Below are 25316 nucleotides of genomic sequence, written 5' to 3'. Positions count from 1 at the left end.
GGCATCGGAGGAATCGCAAATGTAGGTGGGAAGAAATTGGACATGGGCAGAGAATGGAGTCAAGATAGGAAGAAATGAGTTCCATGGTGCAAGAACATGCTGATACAATGGGTCTACCAAGGCAGTCCTGTTTGTGGATTTTTGGAAGGAGGTAGAAGCAGGCTGTGCAGGGTTGGGGGACAGAGGTTGGAAGCTTGTGTGTGTGTATATGTGTGTGTGTATATGTGTGTGTGGGGGGGGGGGGGGGGAAAGAGAGAAGAGAAAGATATCTCAAGATGATGAAGTCAGTGACAGTCCTGGAAACAATGGCTTGATGTTCTGTGGTGTGGTCCAGTAGGAGGAAGTATGGGATGTTGGAGCTCAACCTCTTGAGGCAATGGTCAGTATGCCAGACAACACCATCCTTGTCCGCAGGGTTGATAACAAAATTAGGGTTGGCTTGGAGAGAACATAGTGTGGCAAGTTCAGAAGGAGACTGTTGGAGTGGGTAAGAGGATCAAAGAAATTGAGGCGACTGAGGTTGCGCTGACAGCTCTCAAGCAGAGGATCAATAGCAGGTCGGAAGCCAGAGGGAGAAGGCTAGACACAGATGAAAAGATCCATTGAACAGAGCGAGGACTCCTGCCTAAAGAAGTGGGCATGGAGATGAACATGACTAGAAGCTGTTGTGCTTTAAATGAAACTTTAGAAACAGCATTCTGCATTTGAAAAGAAAGCAAAAAACACAATATTGAATCAAGGACAACTTTATTGCTGCCAGAAGCACCTTAGCAGTACAACCGCACTTTTCGAATAATGCAGTACCTTTATCAGACGATAGAGAGAGCACTGTGCCCAAAGTCAGATGATTTAAACAGGTAGGGGAAAAAAATAACAATTACTTTTCTTTCCGCATTCAGGATCAGTTAAAGCATAGTGGAGTTAAAATAGGTTTAATTTTAAATAACTGCCCATTTAGAATCATTTTTGATCTTATGTGAATTCCTGGTAATAAAACCCACTGTGATGTGAACTGAAGTTTGTTTTGTATAAAAGCTTAAAACTCAGGTTTGCGTAAACTAAACTGATGCAGATTTATGGCAAGTTCATGGTTTCCCAAAATGGCACAACTCAATTAAAGGACAAATAAATAGGCATCTTCTAAACAGTGGTACACCACCTTAGCTAACTGATTATAGCACTAATTTACAAAATGCTCAGAATTCACATAAAATCAACCGTATCCTTAAAAAAATAACATTTGTCTGAGACCAAAAGATCTTCCAAATTAAAGGAAATAAAACTCAAAGTGCTGTTTCCATTATAAAACAAATGTACAGAGATCTTCAGCCATGTTTAAAAAATGTTTTTTTCTCATCCATAACCAAAACCTTCCAGCAATTTCAGCTTTTGGGCAGTTGAGAGAAGCTTGGCCACCCAAGAAAATTTGTTTACTTGACAATTTTCGTTTCACATCACATATCCTGAAGTGTTATAAAAATACTCCCCTCCAAAAATCCCCTTCAGCAAAGGAGCAACGGTCAGTATGCAAGTCAACATGCACAAAAATATTTAAGCACAAGGAACTACAGGATGAAATTGGACGGAAGCAACAACTAGGCTGTAAAATTGAATAGGTCACACAGTGAATTGTGGACTTGGAACGGAGAGAACAGACGGCACCAAAACAGATTAGATTTAGAAATAGATGCAATTATACTGACAACACGAGAGAAAACTTTAAAATTGCTACAACTTTTTTTGTTCAAGTTTTTGGGAATTTTAATTTTTTTTTAAACTGTATTCTTTTTTATACTTTTGAGTGCTTGAATGAATGGTTAGACTAAAATTAGCAGCATGAAAATGTTTGGCTCACTTCATTTCAGCCTGGTACGGTATGCCCTTCAATACTATCTTCTTCCTTGTAAAGTAGCGCAAGCTTTAAACTTTAGCCACTTTGGCCAGTTAGATGACTGTAACTGGCTGAAGTGGAGGACACTGAGAGATACTGCCCTCTTTAATCTGTAGATTTGTGCCACAGCTAGAGGTTACAGTATCCATCCCCACAACTTCTTGACTGCCATCCTCATTGTACAAACGCTTTATGCCATCATAGAAGTCATCCACTTCCATCTCTTCTACTTTACGTTTTGCCGAGGCCTGCTTGCAGCTGTAGGAAACAGGCAGGCGTCGGCAGGATGCTGCTGTACTGCTAATTCTTTTGGTGGCATCCTTGACAACCAACTCTGGCTCTGTGGTAGGGGAGGAATATAATCTAAGTGCTCCCCTAGCACATGGCACCATGGTTTGCTTGCAGGGGTTGTAGATGTACACCGCATTGGGTGGTAGGGAAGCCGCAAATGTGGATAGGTGTCCAGCCACAAGCTCTCGACAACGAATTAGCTGTAAGCTATCGATCTGAAAAATGAACACAGCTATTTGAATATCAATGTTTTTAAAAAGCCAGATGTAAAAACTGGATGCCCATAATTAATTTATGCATTAAATACTGTCACATAGTCAGTCCACAATAGCTTTAGATATTTGAAAGCTTAAATATTGCATTCTGCCCTCTCATGAAAGGAGTTCCATTTCCAGGCAGTTACAGCAGCAAACACACGTTAAAACTGGGACTAATATAGTGGATCTAGTTTTGGCAGACATTTTAGGATATTATCCAAATTTATTCAGTGGTTATACTCAAGTGGTCAGGCAGCACGGTGGCGCAGTGGTAGCACTGCAGTCTCATGGCGCCGAGGTCCCAGGTTCGATCCTAGCTCTGGATCACTGCCCTGTGTGGAGTTTGCACATTCTCCCCATGTTTGCGTGGGTTTCGCCCCACAACCCAAAGATGTGCAGGTAGGTGGATTGGCCACACTAAATTGCCCCTTAATGGAAAAATGAATTGGATACTCAAATTTTTTACTCTTAATTGGTCCTGTGCGCTGTAGCAATTGAACAGTTCTAAACGGTTTAAAAATATAAACTAGCTGCAGGCAATCATAATTCCATTTCCTTTCTGGTTTTCCATAGGAGGGATACGAACATAAGGAAATCAGAGCAAAAGGCCATTTGGCTCTTCAAGGCTGCTGTCACTCCAAGATCAGGGCTGATTTTCTACCTCAATTCCACTTTCACGCACCATCCCCATGTCATTCAAATATATACCAGCCAAGCTCTTGAATAAATGCAACAACCGAAGATTTACAGCTCAGTCAGAATTCCAAAGAGTCATGACCCTTTTGAGTGAAGAAATTAACTCATACCTGTGCCCTTTTCAGCACGTCAATAGTGAGAGCTAGCCAATCAGGAATTGATGTTTCCAGCTTGAGACTGATGATCGCCAGTGCAAGTGTAGAGCCCTTGAACTGCAGAAGCTGGTGACAGGCCTCACACTGCTGTAGCTGCCTGATAAGGAGTGCAATATGTTGGGATGGGGTCATCTTAGGCAGGTTGCTGAGTAACTGGGGACAGCTGGACATCATCATCGCATGAAACTAAACATTTAAAAAGATCACAGTGACAAAGACTGTTATAAAACTTTGAGCATTAAAACAATCTTGCACATAAATTTTCAAATAAATATATAGGCCTGCCACCTGCCGGAGAAATAATTTTCCCTTCACCCCAGCAATTGATAGCTAATGTCAAGTGGGGTGGCACAGGAAACTAACTCAACACCAATTAAAACTAGGCCCTTCCTGTTCTGCATGGCTACACTATGATCAGTTTTACAAGAGCTACCATGATCAAAGCACACCAGGAAGAATGGCAAAAAAAAATAATGCACAACATAAACATTCTAAAAACATTTGTGGAACAGACTCTAGAAAGCCAGGTCATTCCCTTGCTTGCTGTTCTCTCTTTTGGCTGCCTGGCACAGTAAGTTAAGAGAAGCATCAAGTGAGGTTATTTTTTTCCTCCAAAGTGAAATTCAGGTACTAATACATAAATATTTCCAAGGGTTATGGATAGGGACATGCACCAACATATAGCAGTATTTAAATCCTAGCATTTAATTCATCAAGGAAATAGGATTCAAAGGTATCCTTACCATGAGCTTCGACATAATGCAGTTGTAATTTACAGGACCTAGAAGTAGCAAACATTTCACCAAATCACTCCCAACTATGCAAATATGACTATAATATGGAACTCGTAATCTCAGAGTGGTTGAAGCAAATAGTCCAGATGCATTTACGAGGAAGCTAAATGAGCTTATGAAGAGAAGGGAGGATTACGATGATAGATTTAGGGCAGGATTTTCCACTCCCGCCGCAACATGTTTTGCGGCAATGGAGGCAGCCCACCGTTGGTCCCGTCGCTGCCAATGGTGTTTCCCGTTATTTGCACCCTCCATCTCCAGCAGGACTGAAAACTTCTGTCAGCAGAAATGGCTGGAAAATCCCATCCTTGGTTAAGTAACAATGGGGGAAGGCTCAAGAGATACATAAACATCAGCATAGACTGGCTGAGCGGAATGGTCTGTTTGTATCATATATCCATGTAATGATCAGAGGAAACTAGCAATTTCAATACATTGAAGCAAAGGTGGGGTGTAATTGGAACAAATCACTATTGTACCAGTCCTTTATGGTGCAGTATGAACCATTACTGTGCACGCAGGTAGATGCAGTTACAGGGGCAATGAATCAGTGATAACTTTAATGCTGATTAATACTCCATCCATCAGTCTGTATTTAGAACTTGCCCTGTTTGCAGGGAGGAAGGTTGGCACTTGCAATCTAATAAATCAGGAGTATAAAATACAATTTTTAGCTCCGCAAGACTATCTGACCGAATTACCCATGCATTATGTTAAATTTTCAAGAAGCATATTTGAAGTAAGTGTACATAGACATATGGAGACAAACCATAGCATGTTACATCATGGCTTCACTCCAGATCAATTTTCAAGTTCTGTAGTCATTCTTAGTGGAGAAAGTATATTTCCATGACAGCAATAGACATTTGCACAATAAATCAATTTAAATCTTATATGCTTTTTATTCGCGAACAAGCGATACAAATAGCAACTAAAGTTTGCCAGTGCTCCTTGTCAATAAGGAATTGTGTTCTTGCAGATAAATGACTAGACCTAAAGTATTTGTGTGACAAGCGATATGGAGCTTTGGAGTAATTATTCAAATGCACTTTGCTAAAAGTCTTGGGATATTTTAAGAAAATATACTTACAATATGAAGGAAATCCAACGGTGTTGCTGTGTGCAGATCCCAGTTCAGTTTATCCAGTACAATCCTCTCCATTCTCAGAATATCTGCAGATGAACAACCACAATTGCTATTCTTCACCATGTCCTTTAGAGATGGAATGATCTGTAGAGGAGAAATACAAGAGAATGACTTGATAAGTATGCATTAAACCAGAATTAACAGAGATAAAAATAAAACATTTGTATTCAGTTCCCTTGAAGCAGAAATCCACTTCATTGCTCAGTATGAGCCTGTAGGATATTTCTACGCATCTTGAGGCACCTTTGAAGATTTGAATGCAGGTCAATTCTACATTTTAAGCGGGCGGCACAATGGTGCAGTGGTTAGCACTGCTGCCTATGGCGCCGAGGATCCAGGTTTGATCGCGGCCCTGGATCACTGTCTCCCCGTGCCTGCCTGGGGGTTTCTCCCACAACCACAAAAATGTGCAGGGTAAGTGGATAGGTCATGCTATATTGCCCCTTAATTGGGGGAAAAAAATAATTGGGCACTTTAAATTTAACAAAAAAAATAAAATTCTACCTTTAAGTTCTCACAATGGTATAAGTTTTTGATGTAATGAAAAATATGGAAATGCTATTGAATACCTTGCAGTATAACACAAGTTCAGGTGACCATAATTAAAACAAGCATTAGTGTTATTCTGAAACAAATGTAACACTGCAAGTATTCAATAACCTTTAGCTTTGATGTTACAGAAGGTTAGTGGCATTTTCTGGGAAATAGTAATCATTTACTATTAGCAGGGATGATAGTGACATTTAAGGGGTATCCTGACAAATACATGAATAAGATGGGAATAGAGGGATACGGACCCCGGAAGTGCAGAAGATTTTAGTTTAGATGGGCAGCATTGTCGGAGCAGGCTTGGAGGGCTGAAGAGCCTGTTCCTGTGCTGTACCTTTTTTTGTTCATTGTTCTTTGTATCTCTTGGAGGAGTTTTCGGGTTAGATTTAAGCTGCACCTTCAAGTCTCTCGACGTTGATCTTTAACTAATGCTATCAAGCCAGGAAGAATGATTTGACTTCAACAGTAGTCTTTAGGTACGGATTTTAAAATGAGCTTGAAGCATTTTTTAAAAAAAGTATAAAGTGCATGAATTTCAATTTGCTCTGCCACAAAATAGTAAGAGGTGTCCTGCAGGACCGCAAATAGTAAATTCCCAATCTTAGTTGTACAGGCAACAGAAAAAATAACACGGCTTCTGAAATCATACATTTTTTGAATGGTTTGGGGACAATGAGAGGCAATGGGGTAAGAGAAGAAAAATTAAATAAATGTTGCCAATTTAAAAATAGGTAGTTTACCAACCTCATCTTCTTCATTGGTTTTAGCTGCCAGGAAGAAACAACTGATGGCTATACACCGCAGATACTTTGGACGTGCCTTGAAAAATCAGGAAAAGTAAAATTGATTCCTCAAAAGTATTAAACAGTACATATTTTAAATACCTATGGAATCAAACAGTATACCAGTTGTGTATTTTTCTCTGTTGTTGTAGTTGCAAATTACATCTTGTATGGTCAAAGCCATGAAGAACAAACTACATCCTGTAGTTATGTCAGGAATCAGATTTACATATTCAATTGCTCACTACAGTGTAGTTGACAGATCATCCAGAATGCCAAGTAGAACTAGAAATAAAACGAGGGTGGTTCATGACAAATTACACAGATGGCAATAACTGAAGCTTTATGTTTTAGTACCTTGTGATTACATAAATGCAGCTGCCCAAACAACCTTTAAGAGCTCAAAAAGGGCATGTATAATTTTTTTTTCAACAGCACATTATTACGTAGGAAGTACAGCACCGCCAGGCCATTTGAACCAAGTGCACTACACTATTGTGTATGTTCCACATAAGCCTCCTCCACCCTCTTCATAGTGTGGCGCAGTTGGTTAAGAGGAGGTGGCGGCAGACATCTTGGGGAGGTGGGCGAGGAGTGGACCTGGGGAGTACCCCCCGACCCAGCTGATTAATGGGCCGATTAAGAAGTTTCGCCTTTTCGCTCATTTGAGGAGGGGTTTGAAGGTAGATGTGGTGTTTCTTCAGGGGACGCATTTGAAAATGGGGGACCGGACAAGGTTGAGGAAGGGCTGGGTGGGGCAGGTATTTGGGGTTGGATATGAAGATGACGGGGCTGGCAGTGTTGATCAATAAGAGGGTGGCTTTTGAAGTATAGTGACAGAACCTGGGGGCAGATTTGTGATGGTGATTGTTAGGTTGGGTGGGGGCACCCAATGTGCTGGTGATATGTATGCCCCAAATTGAGACAATGGGGGGTTTTTGGGGCGGGTGTTGGCAAGTATTCCAGACCTGGACATGCACCAGCTAATTATGTGGGGTGGGGGGTTAAATACATTGTAGGACCCGAGGCTGGACTGGTTGTGTCCCAGTTCCCTGAAGGTGTCAGCCATGGCAAAAAAGTTTATGGAGCTTATGGGAGACCCATGAGTGTCAGAGGGAATTCTCGTACTTCTCGCACGTCCACCGGATTGATTTCTTTATCCTAGAAAAGGCGCTGTTGCCAGGAATGGTTGGATTGGAGTATTCGCCAATCATGATGTGTGACCACGGGTGCATTGCGTGGATTTGCGGGTGGCAAAGGAGTCCCTAACAGCCTCAGTGGAGGTTAGACGTGGGGTTATTGGCAGATAAGGAGATTTGCAAGAAGATAAGGCTGGCTATTCCGAATTATGTGGAGCAGAGTAAGACGGGGAAGGTTTCTGCCTCCACGTAGTGGGAGGCGCTGAAGACAGATGGTATGGACGGAGTTTTTCTTGATCTGTGCACACAAGAAAAGGGTGGAGCGGGCTGAGAGGTTGAGGTTGGTGGAGGCTATTTTGAGGGCTGACCAGAGGTATTCGATGGTTCCTGAGGAGGCGCTGTTGAAGGAGAGACAGAAGGTCCAGATGGAGTTTGGGCCTGTATCCAAGGGAATGGCGGTGGGGTAGTTGCGCAGGGCCAGGGGGGCAATATGAATATGTGGAGAAATCTAGCAGGATGTTTGCGCATCACTTGAGGAGGAAGGCAGCAGCGAAGGAAATTGAGAGGATGCGGGATTGGGAGGATGCGAGATGACAGGGTGAATGGTGAAGGAGCCCGAGGAGAGGGCGGCACGGTGGCACAGTGGTTAGCACTGCTGTCTCATGGCACCGAGGTCCCAGGTTCGATCCTGGCTCTGTGTCACTGTCACTCCCGGCAGGGGTGTTCCCTCTCTCCAGCCGGGTGATTGAGCCCTTTGGCAATTGCGTTCAGAGTTTCAAGGGTATTTGGGGTGGGGGAGTTTATCTGTATGCAGGTGATCTCCTGATGGACGTTTCAGACTCGGGGAGTTCTGACAGGATCATAGGAATTTTGGGGGAGTTTGGTCTCCTTTTGGGATATAAAGTCAACATGGGGAAAAGTGAGATATTCTTGATGCCAGGGACAGTTGCTGCCACTTCAGTTGGTACGGACGAGTTTTCGTTATTTTGTGATACAAGTGGCACGGAGTTGGGCTCGGCTGTATGAGTTGAATTTGCCACAGTTGGCAGAGGGAATGAAGGTGGACTTCAAGAGTTGGGATGTGGTGTATTGTGATTGGCTGGTCAGGTCCAGACAGCAAAGATGACGGTTACCAAAGTTTTTGGTTATGTTTCAGAACCTCCCGATATTTGCGCCCAAGTCCTTTTTTAGGAAGATTAATGGGATGATTTGGAGGTTCATATGGGCGGGTATACTCCACGGGCTAGAAAGGGTGTTCTTGGAATGGGATCTGCAGCTACAGGGGGTGGGGGGCTAGCGTTACCGATCCTGAAAACTATTATTGCGCGGCAAACATTGCAATGGTTAGGAAATGGGTGGTGGAGGAGCAGTTGGTGTGGGAGCAGATGGAAGCGAACTCATGTAAAGGGACCCGTTTGAGGGTATTATTGCTGGTGCCCTTCCCCTGTTCCCGCCGGCCTGGTACTCCACAAGCCCGTGGTGGTATCAGTGTTCAAAGGTGTGGAACCAGTGCCAGCAGCATTTTAGAATGGGAGGCATGTCCTTGTGAGTGCCGATATGCCACAATCAGAGGTTTGCTCCTGTGGGGTTAGAGGCGAGGTTCCGTGGATGATGGCAGGTGGGGATAGAGTATTTCAGGGATTTATTTATTGGTGGGAAGTTTGCAGCCCTGAGGAGCCGCAGAGGACATTCATATGTTTTGGGCGTGTCCGAGGTCGAGGGAGTTTTGGTCGGGATTTGCAGATATAATCTCAAAGGTTCTGGGAGTAACAGTAGCTCCATGTCCGGAGGTGGCAATCGTAGAATCCTTACAGTGCAGAAGGAGGCCATTTGGCCGATCAAGTCTACACCGACCCTCAGTGTCGGAGGATCCAGAAGTGCAGATGGGGAGAGAGGCCGATGTGTTGGCCTTTGTCTCCCTGGTAGCCTGGAGGCGGATTCTTATTGGGCTGGCAGGACTGGAGCCACCAAGCGTAGGGGCAAGTGCGGGATTTGGTAAAGTTCTTGCACTTGAGAAGATCAAGTTCACCATTGGGGAGGAAGAAGAAGGGTTCACATCGAGGTGGAAGCTGTTCATTGACTTCTAAGGAGTATTGAGTCCTCAGTGGGGGGGGGGGGTCTTTTTTCAGTTCAGGTGGTTAAAGAGAGGGGGGGGTGGGGGGCAGGCACGAGTGGTGGCAGACAGAGTGGGGATTGAGGGGGTGTGTAGGACGTTTTGATTGTTTGTAGTTGCCACAGGTGGTTTGTGTTTTTTCTTTGTTCAATATATATTTGAACATTTCTCCAATAAAATGTTTTTCGCACAAAATTAAACAAATACCTCCTGAATTCCATATTGGATTTATTGATGGCTATCTTATTATGGCCTCGAATTTTAACCTACACCGGACGTTTAACATTTAATGGACGTTCAATTCTCTTCTTCTAGAAATGAAACCCAGTGTGCTTGATTTTAAAAAGCAGCCTTAATAACCCGCATTGCTACAGTTAGTGATGTCTGTATCCGCACTTTGCTCTACTCCATTTGGACATTTATCATCCAAGCAGTACGCGGTCTCCTTAGTCTTCCAAGTAAAATGTACACATATCACAATTGTCTGCATGGAAATTAATTTACCAATGACACACCTTTTTAATAATACTAATGGTGTCTTGTACTTGGTCGCATTCTTCCTTGGTATCATCTACCTCAATTTTGGGTTGTCATCAATAAAAACATGCATTTACGTTGTGCGTTTAATGTAGTAAAACATCCGACAGCATTGAAAAAAACTGACATCAAGCCACATTTACAGAGTCCAAAATCTCGGTCAAATAGGTAGGCTTTAAGGAGTGTCCTAAAGAAGGAAAGACATGTGGAGCGGTTAAGAAAAGAATTTCAGTCTCAACCCCACAACCTAAAAAGATGTGTAGGGTAGGTGAATTGGCCACGCTAAATTGCCCCCAATTGGAAAAAAGAATTTTATAGCCAAGGGTCTTGGCAGCTGACGGTATAGTCAGGGATGTTCAAGAGGTCAAATTTGAGACGCACACATCTTGAAGGGCTGAGGAAGATTACAGAGATAGGTACGGTGAGGCTATGGAAGGATCCAAAATGAGAAGAATGTCAATATCTATGTTTGCACTAAGTGCTGAATTTGGGTGCATTTTAGTGCTATAGTGAGAGTTTGGTGACTGAGGGAGTTAGGTGAGGAGGGAGTAAGGTGCTCATTTCATTTCATCTCCTCAAAGAGCGTGAAGGGAGCCGGGAGTTTACAGAGAGTGCAACTGACTGGGAATAGAGTCGGAGGGCGGAGTTCCAGTTGGTCCACAGTGCAGCTATATTCTGTAAGGTAAGAGGGGATGAAGGCTAGGGAAGGTGCATGCTCCTCCTGTAGGATGTGGTTGGCGAGGGATACCACCATTGTCCCCGCTGACTGTACCGGGGAAGGCCCTAGCGGCCAGGTCTTTGAGGAGGTGACCAAGCATGTGGATGAAGGTAAATCAGTGGATGTAGTGTACATGGATTTTAGTAAGGCATTTAATAAGGTTTCCTATGATAGGCGTATGCAGAATGTAAGGAGGCATGGGACAGTGGGAAATTCGGCCAGTTGGATAACGAACTGGCGAACCGATAGAAGTCAGAGAGTGGAGGTGGATGGCAAATATTCAGCTTGGAGCCCAGTTACCAGTGGCATAACAGGGATCAGTTCTGGGTCCTCTGCTGTTAGTGATTTTCATTAATGACTTGAATGAGTGAGTTAAAGGGTGGGTCAGTAAATTTGCAGACGATACGAAGATTGGTGGAGTTGTGGATAGTGAGGAGGACTGTTGTCGGCTGCAAAGAGACATAGATAGGATGCAGAGCTGGGCTGAGAAGTGGCAGATGGAGTTTAACTCTGACAAGTGAGAGGTTGTCCATTTTGGAAGGACAAATATGAATGCGGAATACAGGGTTAACGGTAGGGTTCTTGGCAATGTAGAGGAGCAGAGAGATCTTGGGGTCTATGTTCATAGATCTTTGAAAGTTGCCACTTAAGTGGATAGAGCTGTGAAGAAGGCCTATGGTGTGCTAGCGTTCATTAGCAGAGGGATTGAATTTAAGAGCTGTGAGGTGATGATGCAGCTACACAAAACCTTGGTACGGCCACATTTGGAGTACTGTGTGCAGTTCTGGTCACCTCATTTTAGGAAGGATGTGGAAGCTTTGGAAAAGGTGCAAAGGAGATTTACCAAGATGTTGCCTGGAATGGAGAGCAGGTCTTACGAGGAAAGGTTGAGGGTGCTAGGCCTTTTCTCATTAGAATGGAGAAGGATGAGGGGCGACTTGATAGAGGTTTATAAGATGATCAGGGGAATAGATAGAGTAAACAGTCAGAGACTTTTTCACCAGGTGGAACAAACCATTACAAGGGGATATAAATTTAAGGTAAATGGTGGAAGATATAGGGGGGGGGGGGGATGACAGAGGTAGGTTCTTTACCCAGAGAGTAGTGGGGGCATGGAATGCACTGCAAGTAGTACTTGTGGAAGTAGTGGAGTTGGAAACATTAGTGACCTTCAAGCGGCTATTGGATAGGTACGTGGATTACGGTAGAATGATGGGGTGTAGATTAATTTGTTCTTAATCTAGGACAAAAGTTCGGCACAATATCGTGGGCCGAAGGGCCTGTTCTGTGCTGTATTTTTCTATGTTCTAGACACTGCTTAACCAGGAGCCAAAGAAAATCAGCAAGATCAAGGGTCATGAGTGAATTAGGAAAGGTGTGAATTAGGAAACGGGCAGAATTTGTGATGACCATAAGTTTACGGAGGGTACAACATAGGATGACGGCCAGGATTACATTGCAATAGTCAAATTTATAGGCAACAGAGGCATGGATAAAGGTTTCAGCAATAGATGAGTTGAGGCAGGAGCAAGGCAAGACAATATGACAGGTTGAATTTGGAAGTATGTTACCATGGATATATGTTATTGAAAGCCCATCTTGTAGTCAAATATGACAAGAGGTTGCGAACAGTTTGGTTCAGTCTCAAACAGTTGCTAGGGAGAGGGATTGAGTTAGTGGCCTTGGGAATGGGTTTTGTGGTGTGAGCAAAAATAATGGCTTTGGTCTTTCCTGCAAATTTTGAAATTATACTTCAAGTTCCCACGTCCAAATAGTTTTACATAAATTGTGAACTGCAGTAGACTCCATATCGATCTTTATAGGAACGCCACTTCCCATGTTTTGTCAGTCTAAGCAGCTAATCTTAACAGCCGTTTTCTGCTCTGTAGCTAGCTTACTATCCATTCTATGACTTGTCCTGTCTTAACATATTCATGGGTCCACAACGCAAAACTTTTATCAAAGGCACTTTAAAAATCCAAACATGTCTACTGATTACCGTCAACCAGTGTTACTTCTTCCAAATAAGTCAATAAGGTTGGTCAAGCACGACCATCCCGTTGGAAATTCATACTGACAATTATATTTAGTTTCCGGATGTTTTCCTATTGTTTTTTTCAGTAAGGATTCAATAAGTTTCTCTACCACTGATGTTAAGCTAACATAGTTCCCTGGACTGGTTTTAAATCTAGGTATAACATTAATCCTCCGGCACCATTCCTTTTCCCAATTAATTTTTATACATATTCAATGGGATCTCTGCTAGCTCTTCCATAGCTTCTTTAATATACACATAGATCCGTCCAGACCAGGGACCATACCCTCACCAAATTTGATTTGTTCAATTACATCCTCCTTTCTATCTGAATGTCTTTATACTTTTTGATTCCCCAGCCCCACGCATAATATGTCCGCCTTATTAGTTTCCCTGGTAAATAAGCAAAATAATTACTATTTCTGCCATGTTGCTTTAATTACCTGCAAGTTTATCTCATCTAACTCTTACTGCCCATATTCCTATTCTGATTTGTCATTTAGATGTCTGTGGAATTTACTTCACAATGTCTTACATTCCTTTCCATTTACTTTTGTCCTAACCTCTTTGCATTCCTTTCGTCATCTGCTCCTTTGACGTGTGCACTTAGTTTCAATTTTGACTGTCAATATTCATTAGTGGTGTTTCATTATTGGTTAGTCTCATTCAAAAGGAATCATTCACGTGTCAATTTTTTTTATGGTGAAAGAAGAAAATTTGATTTACTTGTAAATTCAGCACACTTCCTCATCTACTCATCACGATGTGGAGATACCGCCGTTGGACTGGGGTGAGCACAGTAAGAAGTCTTACAAAACCAGGTTACAGTCCAACAGGTTTGTTTCAAATACTAGCTTTCGGAGCACAGCTCCTTCCTCAGGTGAAATGATGAAGGAGCAGTGCTCCGAAAGCTAGTGGCTGAAACAAACCTGATGGACTTTAACCTGGTGTTGTAAGACTTCTTACTGTACTCATCACGAGTCAAAGACAGTTCCATATACCTTTTTATTTATTTTACTTACTATTGGACTCAATTCTCACTTCTAAATCAAAATGAATGTAGATGCACGTGTTTCACCATTTTTTCCTTACCTTTTTAGTAGTTAATAAACTTACTCTATCTTTAACTCAAGAAAGCCTGGTTTAATTGGCTCCTTTTTAAACACAATTATTGTGTCTGGGAAATGTACCCACAGGGAAGGGAACCTTGTTGCTACCAGCAGAGGGGGTTGAATAAAGAGAGCCAGTCATCCCTCCTCACCCAGGTTTGTAACCGGATGGTGACAAATTGAGGAACCACACCTGGGGGTGGTCAGAACAACATGAACAAAATTTGATTGTGACAAATTGTCAAATAAAACTTAGTCATATTCCTTACAGAAACAAAGAGTGAAAAAGGACTTTACCACAGATATAAATCTGGTTAAATGTGTTTTGACACAAGATCCTTACCTTTACAAGAGCTAAAAACCTGTCCAAAATAGTGATGGCAAGAGAAAGGGTTTCTGGATAAAAGTGAAATTTGCTATTCAAGTCAGCCAGCCATTTAATCACCCCATCCCGCTGTGCTGGAGAGACATCTGTATCCTGTAGAGCCAAACAGAAACCAATTAAGTGGATTTCCATACAGATGGTGGCTTACAAAATGGATTTCTAACTAAAGGAGTTTAATTAGACTAGGATGGACAAGATATTTCACATATCATGACATCAAATATACAAGTAATACTGGGACACAGCATCACTTTCTCTCAAGACTTATAAATGAACCCACTTCCCTCAAAATACCACATTTTTTTCAAAATGGCAAACAGGACTAAACCTTTCACTGCTGCTCATTTAGTCAGCCATGTTGGTAGCACTCCTGTATCTTGCACCTCCAGATTCAAGTCCCACTCCAGAGCTTGAACACAAATTAAGGTTGAAGCAACAGTGCAATCCTGCAGGAGTGCGTCAATATCCTGGGTGGGAGGTTTGCTAGAGCTCTTCAGGAGGTTTAAACTAGTTTGTCAGGGGGATGGGAACCAGAGCTACGGATCAGAGGCTAGGCTAGCTGTTGAAGAGGCAGAAATAGTATGCAGCGAGTCTGTGAGGAAGGATAGACAGCTGATAAGGCAAAGTGGCACTCATGGGGAAGGGTTAAAGTGTGTCTGTTTCAATGCAAGGATTGTCAGTCACTTAAGAGCATGTATCAGTACTTAGAACTACGATGTTGTGGCCATTATGGAGGCATGGATTTCACAGAGGCAGGAATGGTTGTTAGATGTTCCAGTGTTTAGATGTTTTAAGAATAGGGAGGAAGGTAAAAGAGGAGGGGAGTAGCACTGTTAATTAGGGAGTGCATCACAGCTGCAGAAAAGGAGTAGTCAAGGAGGATTTGTCTACTGAGTAAGTATGGATGGAAGTCAGAAACAAGAAAGGAGCAGTCACTTTATTGGGAGTTTTCAAAAGACCCAATAGCAGCAGAGAGATGGAGGAATAGATTGGGCGGCATATCTTGCAAAGGTGCAGAAGTAACAGAGTTGTTGTCATGGACTTCAACTTCCCGAATATTGACTGGAACCTCCTTAGTGCAAATGCTTTGGATGGAGCAGGTGTGTACAGGAAGGATTCCTGACTCAATACGTAAATAGGCCGACTAGGGGGATATTGGATTTGGTGCTTGGCAACGAACCAGGCTAGGTGCCAGATGTCTCGGTGGGAGAGCATTTCGGTGAGTGACCACTACTTCATGACCTTTACCATAGTCATGGAGAGGGATAGAAACAGACAGTATGGGAAGGTATTTAATTGGGGGGAGGGGAAATTATATTGCTATTAGACAGGAGCTGAGGAGCATAAATTGGGAACAGTTGTTCTCAGGGAAATGCACAACAATAATGTGGGGGTTGTTTAAGGGGCACTTGCTGTGAGTGCTGGATAGTTCTGTCCCACTGAGACAAGGAAGGAATGGTAAGGTCAAGGAGCCTTGGATGACAAGAGAAGTGGAGCTTCTAGTCAAGAGGAAGGAGGAAGCTGACACAAGGTTGAGGAAGCAAGGATCTGGCACGGCTGTAGAGGGTTACAAGGTACCCAGGAAGGAACTCAAAAAAGGACTTGGGAGAGCTAGAAGGGGGCATGAATAAGTCCTGGCAGGAAGGATTAGGGAAAGCCCCAAGGCGTTCTACACTTGTGAGAAATAAGAGGTGAGAATAAGAGGATGATCAGAGTGAGAGTAGGGCCGATCAGGGATAGTGGAGGGAACTTGTGCCTAGAGTCTGAAGAGGTAGGGAGGCCCTGAATTAATATTTTGCTTCAGTATTCAGTAGAGAGGGGGACCTTGTTGCTCATGAGAACGTGAACCAGGTTAATAGGCTCGAACAGGTTGATATTAAGGAGGATGTGCTCAAAATTTTGCAAAGCATCAGGATAGATAAGTCCCCTAGGCCAGATGGGATATACCCAAGTTTCTACGGGAAGTGAGGGAGGGGATTGCTGCGCCGTTGGCGATGATCTTTGCGTCCTCACTTGCCACTGGAGTAATACTGGATGATTGCAGGGAGGCGAATTTTATTCCCCTGTTCAAGAAGGGGCTGTTTAGCACAACGCTAAATTGCTGGCTTTGAAAGCAGACCAAGCAGGCCAGCAGCACGGTTCGATTCCCGTAACAGTCTCCCCGAACAGGCGCCGGAATGTGGCGACTAGGGGCTTTTCACAGTAACTTCATTTGAAGCCTACTCGTGACAATAAGCGAATTTCATTTTTCATTTCAAGAAAGGGAATAGGGAAATCCCTGGGAATTACAGACCAGTGAGTCTTACATCTGTGGTGAGCAAAATATTGGAAAGGATTCTGAGAGATAGGATTTATGATTATTTAGAAAAACATAGTTTGATTAAAGATAGTCAGCATGGCTTTGTGAGGGGCAGGTGATGCCACACAAGCCTCATTGAATTCTTTGAGGATGTGACAAGACACATTGACGAAGGTCGGGCAGTGGATGTGGTGTACATGGGGTTCAGTAAGGCATTTGATAAGGTTCTCCATGGTAGGCTCATTCAGAAAGTTAGGGGGCATGAGATACAGGGAAATTTATCTGTCTGGATACAGAATTGGCTGACTGAAAGAAGACAGCGAGTGGTAATGGATGGAAAGTATTCTGCCTGGAGGTCGGTGACCAGTGGTGTCCTGCAGGGATCTGTTCAGGGACCACTGCCTTTTGCGGTTTTTATAAATGACTTGGATGAGGAAGTGGAAGGGTGGATTAGTAAGCTTGCCAATGACACGAAGGTTGGTGGAGTTGTAGATAGTGTAGAGGGCTGTTGCAGGTTACAACAGGATGCAGAGCTGGGCTGAGAAGTGGCAGATGGGGTTCAACCTAGATAAATGTGAAGTGATTCATTTTGGAAGGTCGAATTTGAATGCTGAATACAGGGTTAAAGGCAGGACTCTTGGAAGTGTGGAGGAATAGAGGGATCTTGGCGTCCACGTACGTAGATCCCTCAAAGTTGCCACCCAGGTTGATAGGGTTGTTACGAAGGCGCATGGTGTGCTGGCTTTTATTAACAGGGAGATTGAGTTTAAGAGTCACAAGGTTTTGCTGCAGCTTTATAAAACCCTGGTTAGACCACACTTGGAATATTGTGTCTAGTTCTGGTCACCTCATTATAGGAAGGATGTGGATGCTTTGGAGAGGGTGCAGAGGAGATTTACCAGAATGCTGCCTTCACTGGAGGGCATGTCTTATGAAGAAAGGTTGAGGGAGCTAGGGCTTTTATCACTGGAGCGAAGAAGGAAGAGAGGTGACTGATAGAGGTATACAAGGTGATGAGAGGCATGGATAGAGACTTTTCCCCAGGGCAGAAATGGCTGTCACGAGGGGACATTTTTAAAAATATAAATTTAGAGTACCCAATTCAATTTTTCCAATTAAGGGGTAATTTAGTGTAGCCAATCCACCTAGCCTGCACATTTTTTGGGTTGAGGGGGCGAAACCCACGCAAACTCCACACGGACAGTGACCCAGAGTCAGGATCGAATCTGGGACCTTGGCGCCATGAGGCAGCAGGGCTACCCCACTGTTTTAGTTGATTGGAGGAAGGTATAGGGGAGATGTCAGAGATAGGTTCTTTACACAGAGCGGTGGATGCGTGGAATGCACTGCCAGCGGAAGTGGTGGACTCAGAGTCATTAGGGACATTTAAGCGATTCTTAGGCACATGGACAGCAGTAGATTGAAGGGGTGTAGGCAGATTGATCTTAGATTAGAATAAATAGTCGGCATAATCATTGTGGGCCGAAGGGCCTGCACTGTGCTGTACTGTTCTATGCTCTATCATTGTTGGCAACTCCTGATGAGATGTAAACAAAGGCCTCATCTGCTGGCTTAGAATTCCACAGTAATGTTGTAAAACCAAAAATACCTCAATAAAATGTTTATTATATATGCAGGTTCGGGACTTTGCCAGGAAGGAGATACAGAGCTTCCCGGAGGAACCGGCCTCCACGTTGTTGGAGGTGCTGGTGGCAAGTGGACTGGACAAGGGGACAGTGTCAGCGGTATACGGAGCTATGTTGGAAAAGGATAAGGCACCACTGGAGGGGATCAAAGCGAAGTGGGAGGAAGAATTGGGAGAGGTTATAGAGGAAGGGGTCTGGTGTGAGGTGCTCCAGAGAGTGAATGCCTCCACCTCGTGTGCGAGGTTGGGGCCGATACAGCTGAAGGTGGTGTACAGGGCACACCTCACGAGGGCAAGGATGAGACGATTCTTTGAAGGGGTAGAAGATGTGTGTGAACGTTGCAGGGGGGGCCCCGCTAATCACGTTCATATGTTTTGGTCCTGTCCAAAGCTTGGGGAGTATGGAAGGAGGTGATTAGGGTAATTTCCAAGGTGGTGCATGTGAAGCTGGACCCGGGTCCCCGGGAGACCATATTCAGGGTGTCGGATTAGCCAGGGTTGGAAACGGGTGCGGAGGCAGATATCATAGCCTTCGCCTCGTTGATCGCCCGAAGGCGGATCCTGCTGGGATGGAGAGCGGCCTCGCCACCCTGTGCCCTGGCGTGGCGAGGGGACCTGTTGGAATACTTGACCCTTGAGAAGGTTAAGTTCGAACTGAGGGGAAGCTCGGAGGGTTCTACAAGTCATGGGCACTATTTATTATGCACTTTCAAGAACTGGATAACATCGGATATTAGTTGGGTGGGTGGGGTGCTGTGTATGTTGAAGATGGCTATGGGTAATCCCTGATTCCTTTTTTTCTCTTTGCCATTTGTTTATGTTAACATGCGGGCTGATGTCTGGGCATGGTGGGAGGATGGGATCGTTGTTACTGTTATGGGGTTTGAGATATTTGTTGTTGGTTATTGATTGTTGTTGGGTGTAAATTCGGGAGAAAAATTGTGAAAAAGGAAGAGAATAAAAATATATTTTTTTAATAAATAAAATGTTTATTAAAAAAAAGAATTCCACAGTAATATTCCAAACAGCAGGGGAGTTATCCCCAGTGTTCTGGCCAATAAGTTGATCTAGTCATTACCACATTGCCATTTGAGAGAATTTGTTGCGTGTATTAGCTGCCATGTTTCTTGCATTGCAAGAGTGAATATACTGAATATAAAGCAATTTGAGATGTCCAGTGATTGTGAAAGGTACTATATAAATGCAAGTCTTTTTTGTCACAAAGTATAGAGTAGTTAGCGGTATAATTCAGTGTGTATATATAATCCCCAGTTATATATGCCATGCTCACTACTTGCAGGCACCTATAAATCGGACAAATGACATTAACTATCATAGTAAGAGTCCATTACAAAGGCACTGCTTATATTTTAAGCGCAATTACTATTCCAGGTAGTACAATAGGTACTTACAATGTAAAGGGCTTTGCTGATTTCAGGCAATGTCACTTTCAAGTCAACTGCGCATACCTCATTGAAGAAGTGCAATTGCCTTCATTTTTTTTTTAAATTTAGAGTACCCAATTCATTTTTTCCAATTAAGGGGCAATTTAGCATGTTCAATCCACCTAGCTTGCACATCTTTGGGTTGTGGGGGTGAAACCCACGCAAACACGGGGAGAATGTGCAAACTCCACACGGACAGTGACCCAGAGCCGGGATCGAACCTGGGACCTCGGCGCCGTGAGACTGCAGTGCTACCACTGCGCCACCGTGCTGCCGCAATTGCCTTCATTGAAGGGATTATGGATGCAATAGCAAACAATTAGGGGACACAGTTGCGAAGCAAGATTAAGATGTTGATTGTTTTGCTTTCAGATTTTCCAGTTCACTGTGTATATCAGGTATATAACATTAAAACACTTGTGTCTGTTATAAGCAACGGGTTTAAACCATAGAATTTACAGAGCAGGTAGCGGCCAATGATGTTCATACCACCACTTGGAAGAAAGATTAATCCCACCGACCTGGTCTTTCCCCATAACATGGATCTTCCCATCTTCCCTTTTCAAATATTTATCCATTTTCCCCTTCACACACAATGACATTTGTCACAATCACTCTGGCAAAGCATTTGATTTCAATAATCCGGTGTAATGTTTCTCATAAACTATAACCTCAGTGTCGGTCGTAATCTGAATTCAATCTTGGAAACAAAATCTTTCCTCACTTTATCAGAGATTCATAATTTCAAATCCCTTCTAGTGATTATTCCTAAAGTTCTGGTGAAACAATGCTGCATACTGTAGCCACCTAAGATGGACACTGGGCTACAAAATGGAGAACTGCTAAGGCTGCAGGGAGAAAACAGTCTTAGCAAGGACAAGCAGTTTGCAGAAGGCTAATTAGCATTCTGCACGTACAGAAACCAGTTTATGGCCAGGTGCAGAATCTCAGCTAAAGGTGTAAATGGCAACAACGATTTACATAGTAATGAGGTGATCCAGATCCAGGCCCACACAATAGAAACATTTAGGTTTGAATGGATACTTTGAGTAGACGCCCAGACGAAACGGCACCATAAGTATCCATCACAAAGCACGATAGAGACCGCCCCAACCATCGAGAAGCGACCCTCAGATTGGGGGGGTTTGGAAAATATCGATTGGGAGAAGGCCCAATCGATATACAGCAGGTAGAGACCGCCCCGAAGAGGCACGGACTTTGGGGGGACCTATAAAAGTAAACCCCGCACATGGTCCGGTCTGTTGTTACTCCGGCTTGCTGTTGGTTCCTGTTTTGCTCCAGCTCCGCTTTGCTGCTACATCGCATCCTGACTCCAGTTCCATCACCAGCCGTTGAGCCACCAGCCATCGAACTGTAAGTGTCACCACGACGATCGCTACGTGATCCAGACTTGCTAGACCCTGACGACCTTTAATACCTGAGAGTTGCAGACCAAGAACGGGACGAAGGCCTCGCTCCCTGACCTTGCCTGTTCCTGTTTAGATAAGTATTTTAGTCGTTTAGTTTAGAAGTAACTTAGTCTCTTTAGCGTATGCATGTGTATTTATTATATTTGTTATAATAAATATCAATTGTTTGAACTTACTAATCGGTGTACAGATTTATTACTTTGAACCTGACCTTGATATACTTGTGAGGTGTCTAAATACGGCACCTGGCGACTCCTGAGCAGAATTACATACACAGAGCTGTAGTAGTGTTAAGCACACGGCCTTTAAACGGAGGCGTGTTAATACACTCCAATAAAACACGTAACACTCAAGTAAAACGTGCAACAATACTCCGTATGGTTTTAAGTATAATTTCTGTAACAGGGCACCCAATACTGCATGCTATACTCTATAAAGATACAATCTTGGCTCAGCGCTTGTACTACTCTACATTTTCAAAAAAACTTAACTATTGTTTTTTTTTAAACAAAGGCTCTGCCAACCCACCCTTGCTTTTCAGGAATTATGGGTGGCATTCTGAGCCTCCACGGCAAAATTGCGCTCAGCCCGGGGGCGGAGAATGGGGCGTCAGACCCGCGATCTGGTCCAACGCCTGGGCGGCATGCTCCGAGACTCCACGGCAAAGTCACGCTCAGCCCGGGGGCAGAGAATGGGACATCAGACCCGCGATCTGGTCGGGCGCCTTCCCGCGAACCGGAGAACTGCCGCCAGTCGCGCGTGCGATCAAGAGCCATGAAAAAGAGGGCCCACTGGCAGCTGGCTGAGTTCCTGCCGGCGTGGTTCACTCACGGTTCCACCCAGCAGGAGCTCAGAATGGCAGTCCGCAGCCGCCCTGGTGGAGGGGGGGTCCCTACAGGACGGCCAGGCCCGTGATCGAGGGCCACCAATTGGTGGGGGCGCATGATCGGGGAGGAAGGGGGGGGGCATATTGTTGGGGCCAGCCTGCGGTGTGGGTCTGCCATGTTGCGCAGGGCCGTCGTGCGGGGTCGCGGCCGGACGTGCAGGGGCCCGCATATGCAGCCGGAGCTACATGGACTACACGGGGGCGCTGCTTGGCCCTTCAAAACGGAGAATCACTCTGGAGTAGCCCAGCACTAAGTGCAAAAGACAAGGTGAGGCATTCGCAACAATCTTCGGCAGTGCCGAGTGGATGATCTATCCCAGTCTCCTCTGGAGGTCCCCAGCATAACAGGTGTCAGTCTTCAGCCAATATGATTCACTCCACGTGATATCAAGAAACTGCTGAAGGCACTTGGTACTGCAACGGCTATGGGCCCTGACAATATTCCGGTAATAGTACTGAAGACGTGCGCTCCAGAACTTACCGCACCCCTAGTCAAGCTGTTCCAGTACAGCTACAACACTGGCATCTACACACAATGTGGAAAATTGCTCAGATGTGTCCTGTACACAAGAAACAGGACAAATCCGCTGGTCAATGTATATACCCCGAACTGGGATGATGCGGGTTTCATGCGGCGTATGTTGGGCCGGATTCCAGATTTGGAGGTGGGGGGCCTGATAATTGGGGGGGGTTTCAACACGGTGCTGGATCTGCCACTGGATCGATCCAGTTCCAGGACGGGTAGGAGGCCTGCGGCGGCTAAGGTGCTGAGGGGGTTTATGGACCAGATGGGAGGGGTGGCTCCTTGGAGGTTCGCGAGGTCGAGGGCCAGGGAATTTTCATACTTCTCCCATGTGCATAAGGCCTATTCCCGGATCGACTTCTTTGTTTTGAGTAGGGCGCTGATTGCGAGGGTAGTAGACGCTGAGTACTCGGCGATAGCCATTTCTGACCATGCCCCGCATTGGGTGGACCTCTAGCTGGGGGAGGAGAGGGACCAGCGCCCGTTGTGGTGCTTGGAGGTGGGGCTGCTGGCGGACGAGGATGTGGGGGGGCGGGTTCAAGGATACATAGAGAGGTACCTGGAGGCCAACGATAATGGGGAGGTCCGAGTGGGGACGATCTGGGAGGCGCTGAAGGCGGTGGTTCGGGGGGAGTTGATCTCCATTCGGGCCCACAGGGAGAGAGGGGAGCAGAGAGAAAGGGAGAGATTGGTGGGGGAGATGGTGAGGGTGGACAGGGAGTACGCGGAGGCCCCGGAGGAGGGATTGCTGAGGGAGCGGTGCAGCCTTTGTGCCGAGTTCGACTTGTTGGCCACCAGAAAGGCGGAGGCTCAATGGAGAAAGGCTCAGGGTGCAGTGTATGAGTATGGGGAGAAGGCGAGTAGGATGCTGGCACACCAGCTCCGTAAGCGGGATGCGGCTAGGGAGATTGGTGGATTTAAGGACCGGGGAGGAAGTGTGGTGCGGAGGGGGGTAGACATTAAAGGGGTCTTCAGGGACTTTTATGAGAGACTATATCGGTCCGAACCTCCGGCGGATAAGGGGGGGATGGGGCGCATTTTGGACCGGCTTTGATTCCAGAGGGTGGAGGAGGGACGGGTGGAGGGTCTGGGGGCGCCAGTTGAGCTTGAGGGGCTGGTTAAAGGGATAGGGAACATGCAGTCGGGGAAGGCGCGGGGACCGGATGGGTTCCCGGTTGAATTTTACAAGGCGCATGCAGACCTGGTGGGCCCCCTGTTGGTTAGGACCTTCAACGAGGCGAGGGAGGGGGGGGCTTTGCCCCTGACGATGTATCGGGCGCTGATCTCCTTGATCCTTAAGCGAGACAAGGATCCCCTGCAGTGTGGGTCATACAGGCCGATCTCACTCCTGAATGTGGACGCCAAGTTGTTGGCAAAGATCTTAGCCACGAGGATAGAAGATTGTGTGCCGCAGGTTATCCACGAGGATCAACCGGGGTTTGTGAAGGGGAGGCAGCTGAACACTAATATACGGAGGCTCTTGAACATTATTATGATGCCGGCGGTGGAAGGGGAGGCAGAGATAGTGGTGGCGCTAGATGCGGAGAAGGCCTTTGATAGGGTCGAGTGGGGGTACTTGTGGGAGGTGCTGGAAAGGTTTGGGTTTGGGGAGGGGTTTGTCAGTTGGGTGAGGCTGTTGTATGAGGCCCCGGTGGCGAGTGTGGCCACGAATAAGAGGAGGTCGGAGTATTTTCGACTATACCGAGGGACGAGGCAGGGGTGTCCCCTGTCCCCCCTACTTTGTGCGCTGGCAATTGAACCCCTGGCTATGGCGCTGAGGGAGTCGGGGGATTGGAGGGGGCTGGTCCGGGGTGGAGAGGAGCACAGAGTGTCGCTCTATGCAGATGACCTATTGTTGTATGTGGCGGACCCGGTGGGGGCAATGCCGGTGGTGATGGTGATTCTCCGGGAATTTGGGGATTTCTCAGGGTATAAGCTTAACTTTGGGAAAAGAGAGCTCTTTGTGGTACACCCGGGGGACCAGGAGGGGGGTATTGGGAGGCTCCCACTGAAAAGGGCGGCGAGGAGCTTCAGGTACTTGGGGGTTCAGGTGGCCAGGAGCTGGGGGACCTTGCATAAGCTAAACCTCAAGGCTGGTGGAGCAAATGGAGGAGGAATTTAAGAGGTGGGACATGCTGCCGCTGTCTTTGGCGGATAGGGTGCAGTCAGTCAAGGTGACGGTGCTCCCGAGGTTTCTGTTCCTGTTCCAGTGCCTCCCCATCCTTATACCGAAGGCCTTTTACAGGCGGGTTAACAGGAGCATTACGGGGTTTGTGTGGGCACACGGGATTCCAAGGGTGAGACGGGTGTTCTTGGAGCGGGGCAGGGATGGGGGGCTGGCATTGCCCAACCTCTGTAGGTATTATTGGGCTGCCAACGCACGATGGCAGCTATTCTCAAGATTTGGGGGCAATGGAGGCGGCACAAGGGGGGAGGTGGGGGCCTCGATGGGCCCCCGATACGGGGGAACCACTGGTTTGTTCCAGGGAG

General features: G+C 45.5%; 1 protein-coding gene across 2 annotated transcripts in view; it reads right to left on the bottom strand.

Annotated features, from left to right (window-relative positions):
• Nucleotides 1–1441: 1441 nt before the first annotated feature.
• The window catches only part of ccni (cyclin I), a 65192-nt gene continuing 41317 nt past the window's right edge, over nucleotides 1442–25316 (bottom strand). Inside the window, exons 3-7 of one of the 2 annotated variants that reach the window (XM_038791694.1) lie at nucleotides 14557–14691; nucleotides 6525–6599; nucleotides 5175–5315; nucleotides 3246–3476; nucleotides 1442–2397 (exon numbers count right to left, since the gene is read on the bottom strand). In XM_038791694.1, coding sequence (XP_038647622.1) covers nucleotides 1945–2397; nucleotides 3246–3476; nucleotides 5175–5315; nucleotides 6525–6599; nucleotides 14557–14691 — 1035 coding nt within the window. In that variant the 3' untranslated portion in view covers nucleotides 1442–1944. The remainder of the gene's footprint in view (nucleotides 2398–3245; nucleotides 3477–5174; nucleotides 5316–6524; nucleotides 6600–14556; nucleotides 14692–25316) is intronic. The other variant, XM_038791695.1, reaches the window with a different exon arrangement.

The sequence above is a fragment of the Scyliorhinus canicula genome, chromosome 3 (genome assembly GCF_902713615.1).
Source record: "Scyliorhinus canicula chromosome 3, sScyCan1.1, whole genome shotgun sequence".
Taxonomy (NCBI): domain Eukaryota; kingdom Metazoa; phylum Chordata; class Chondrichthyes; order Carcharhiniformes; family Scyliorhinidae; genus Scyliorhinus; species Scyliorhinus canicula.
This window is presented reverse-complemented; position numbering and strand designations above follow the sequence as displayed.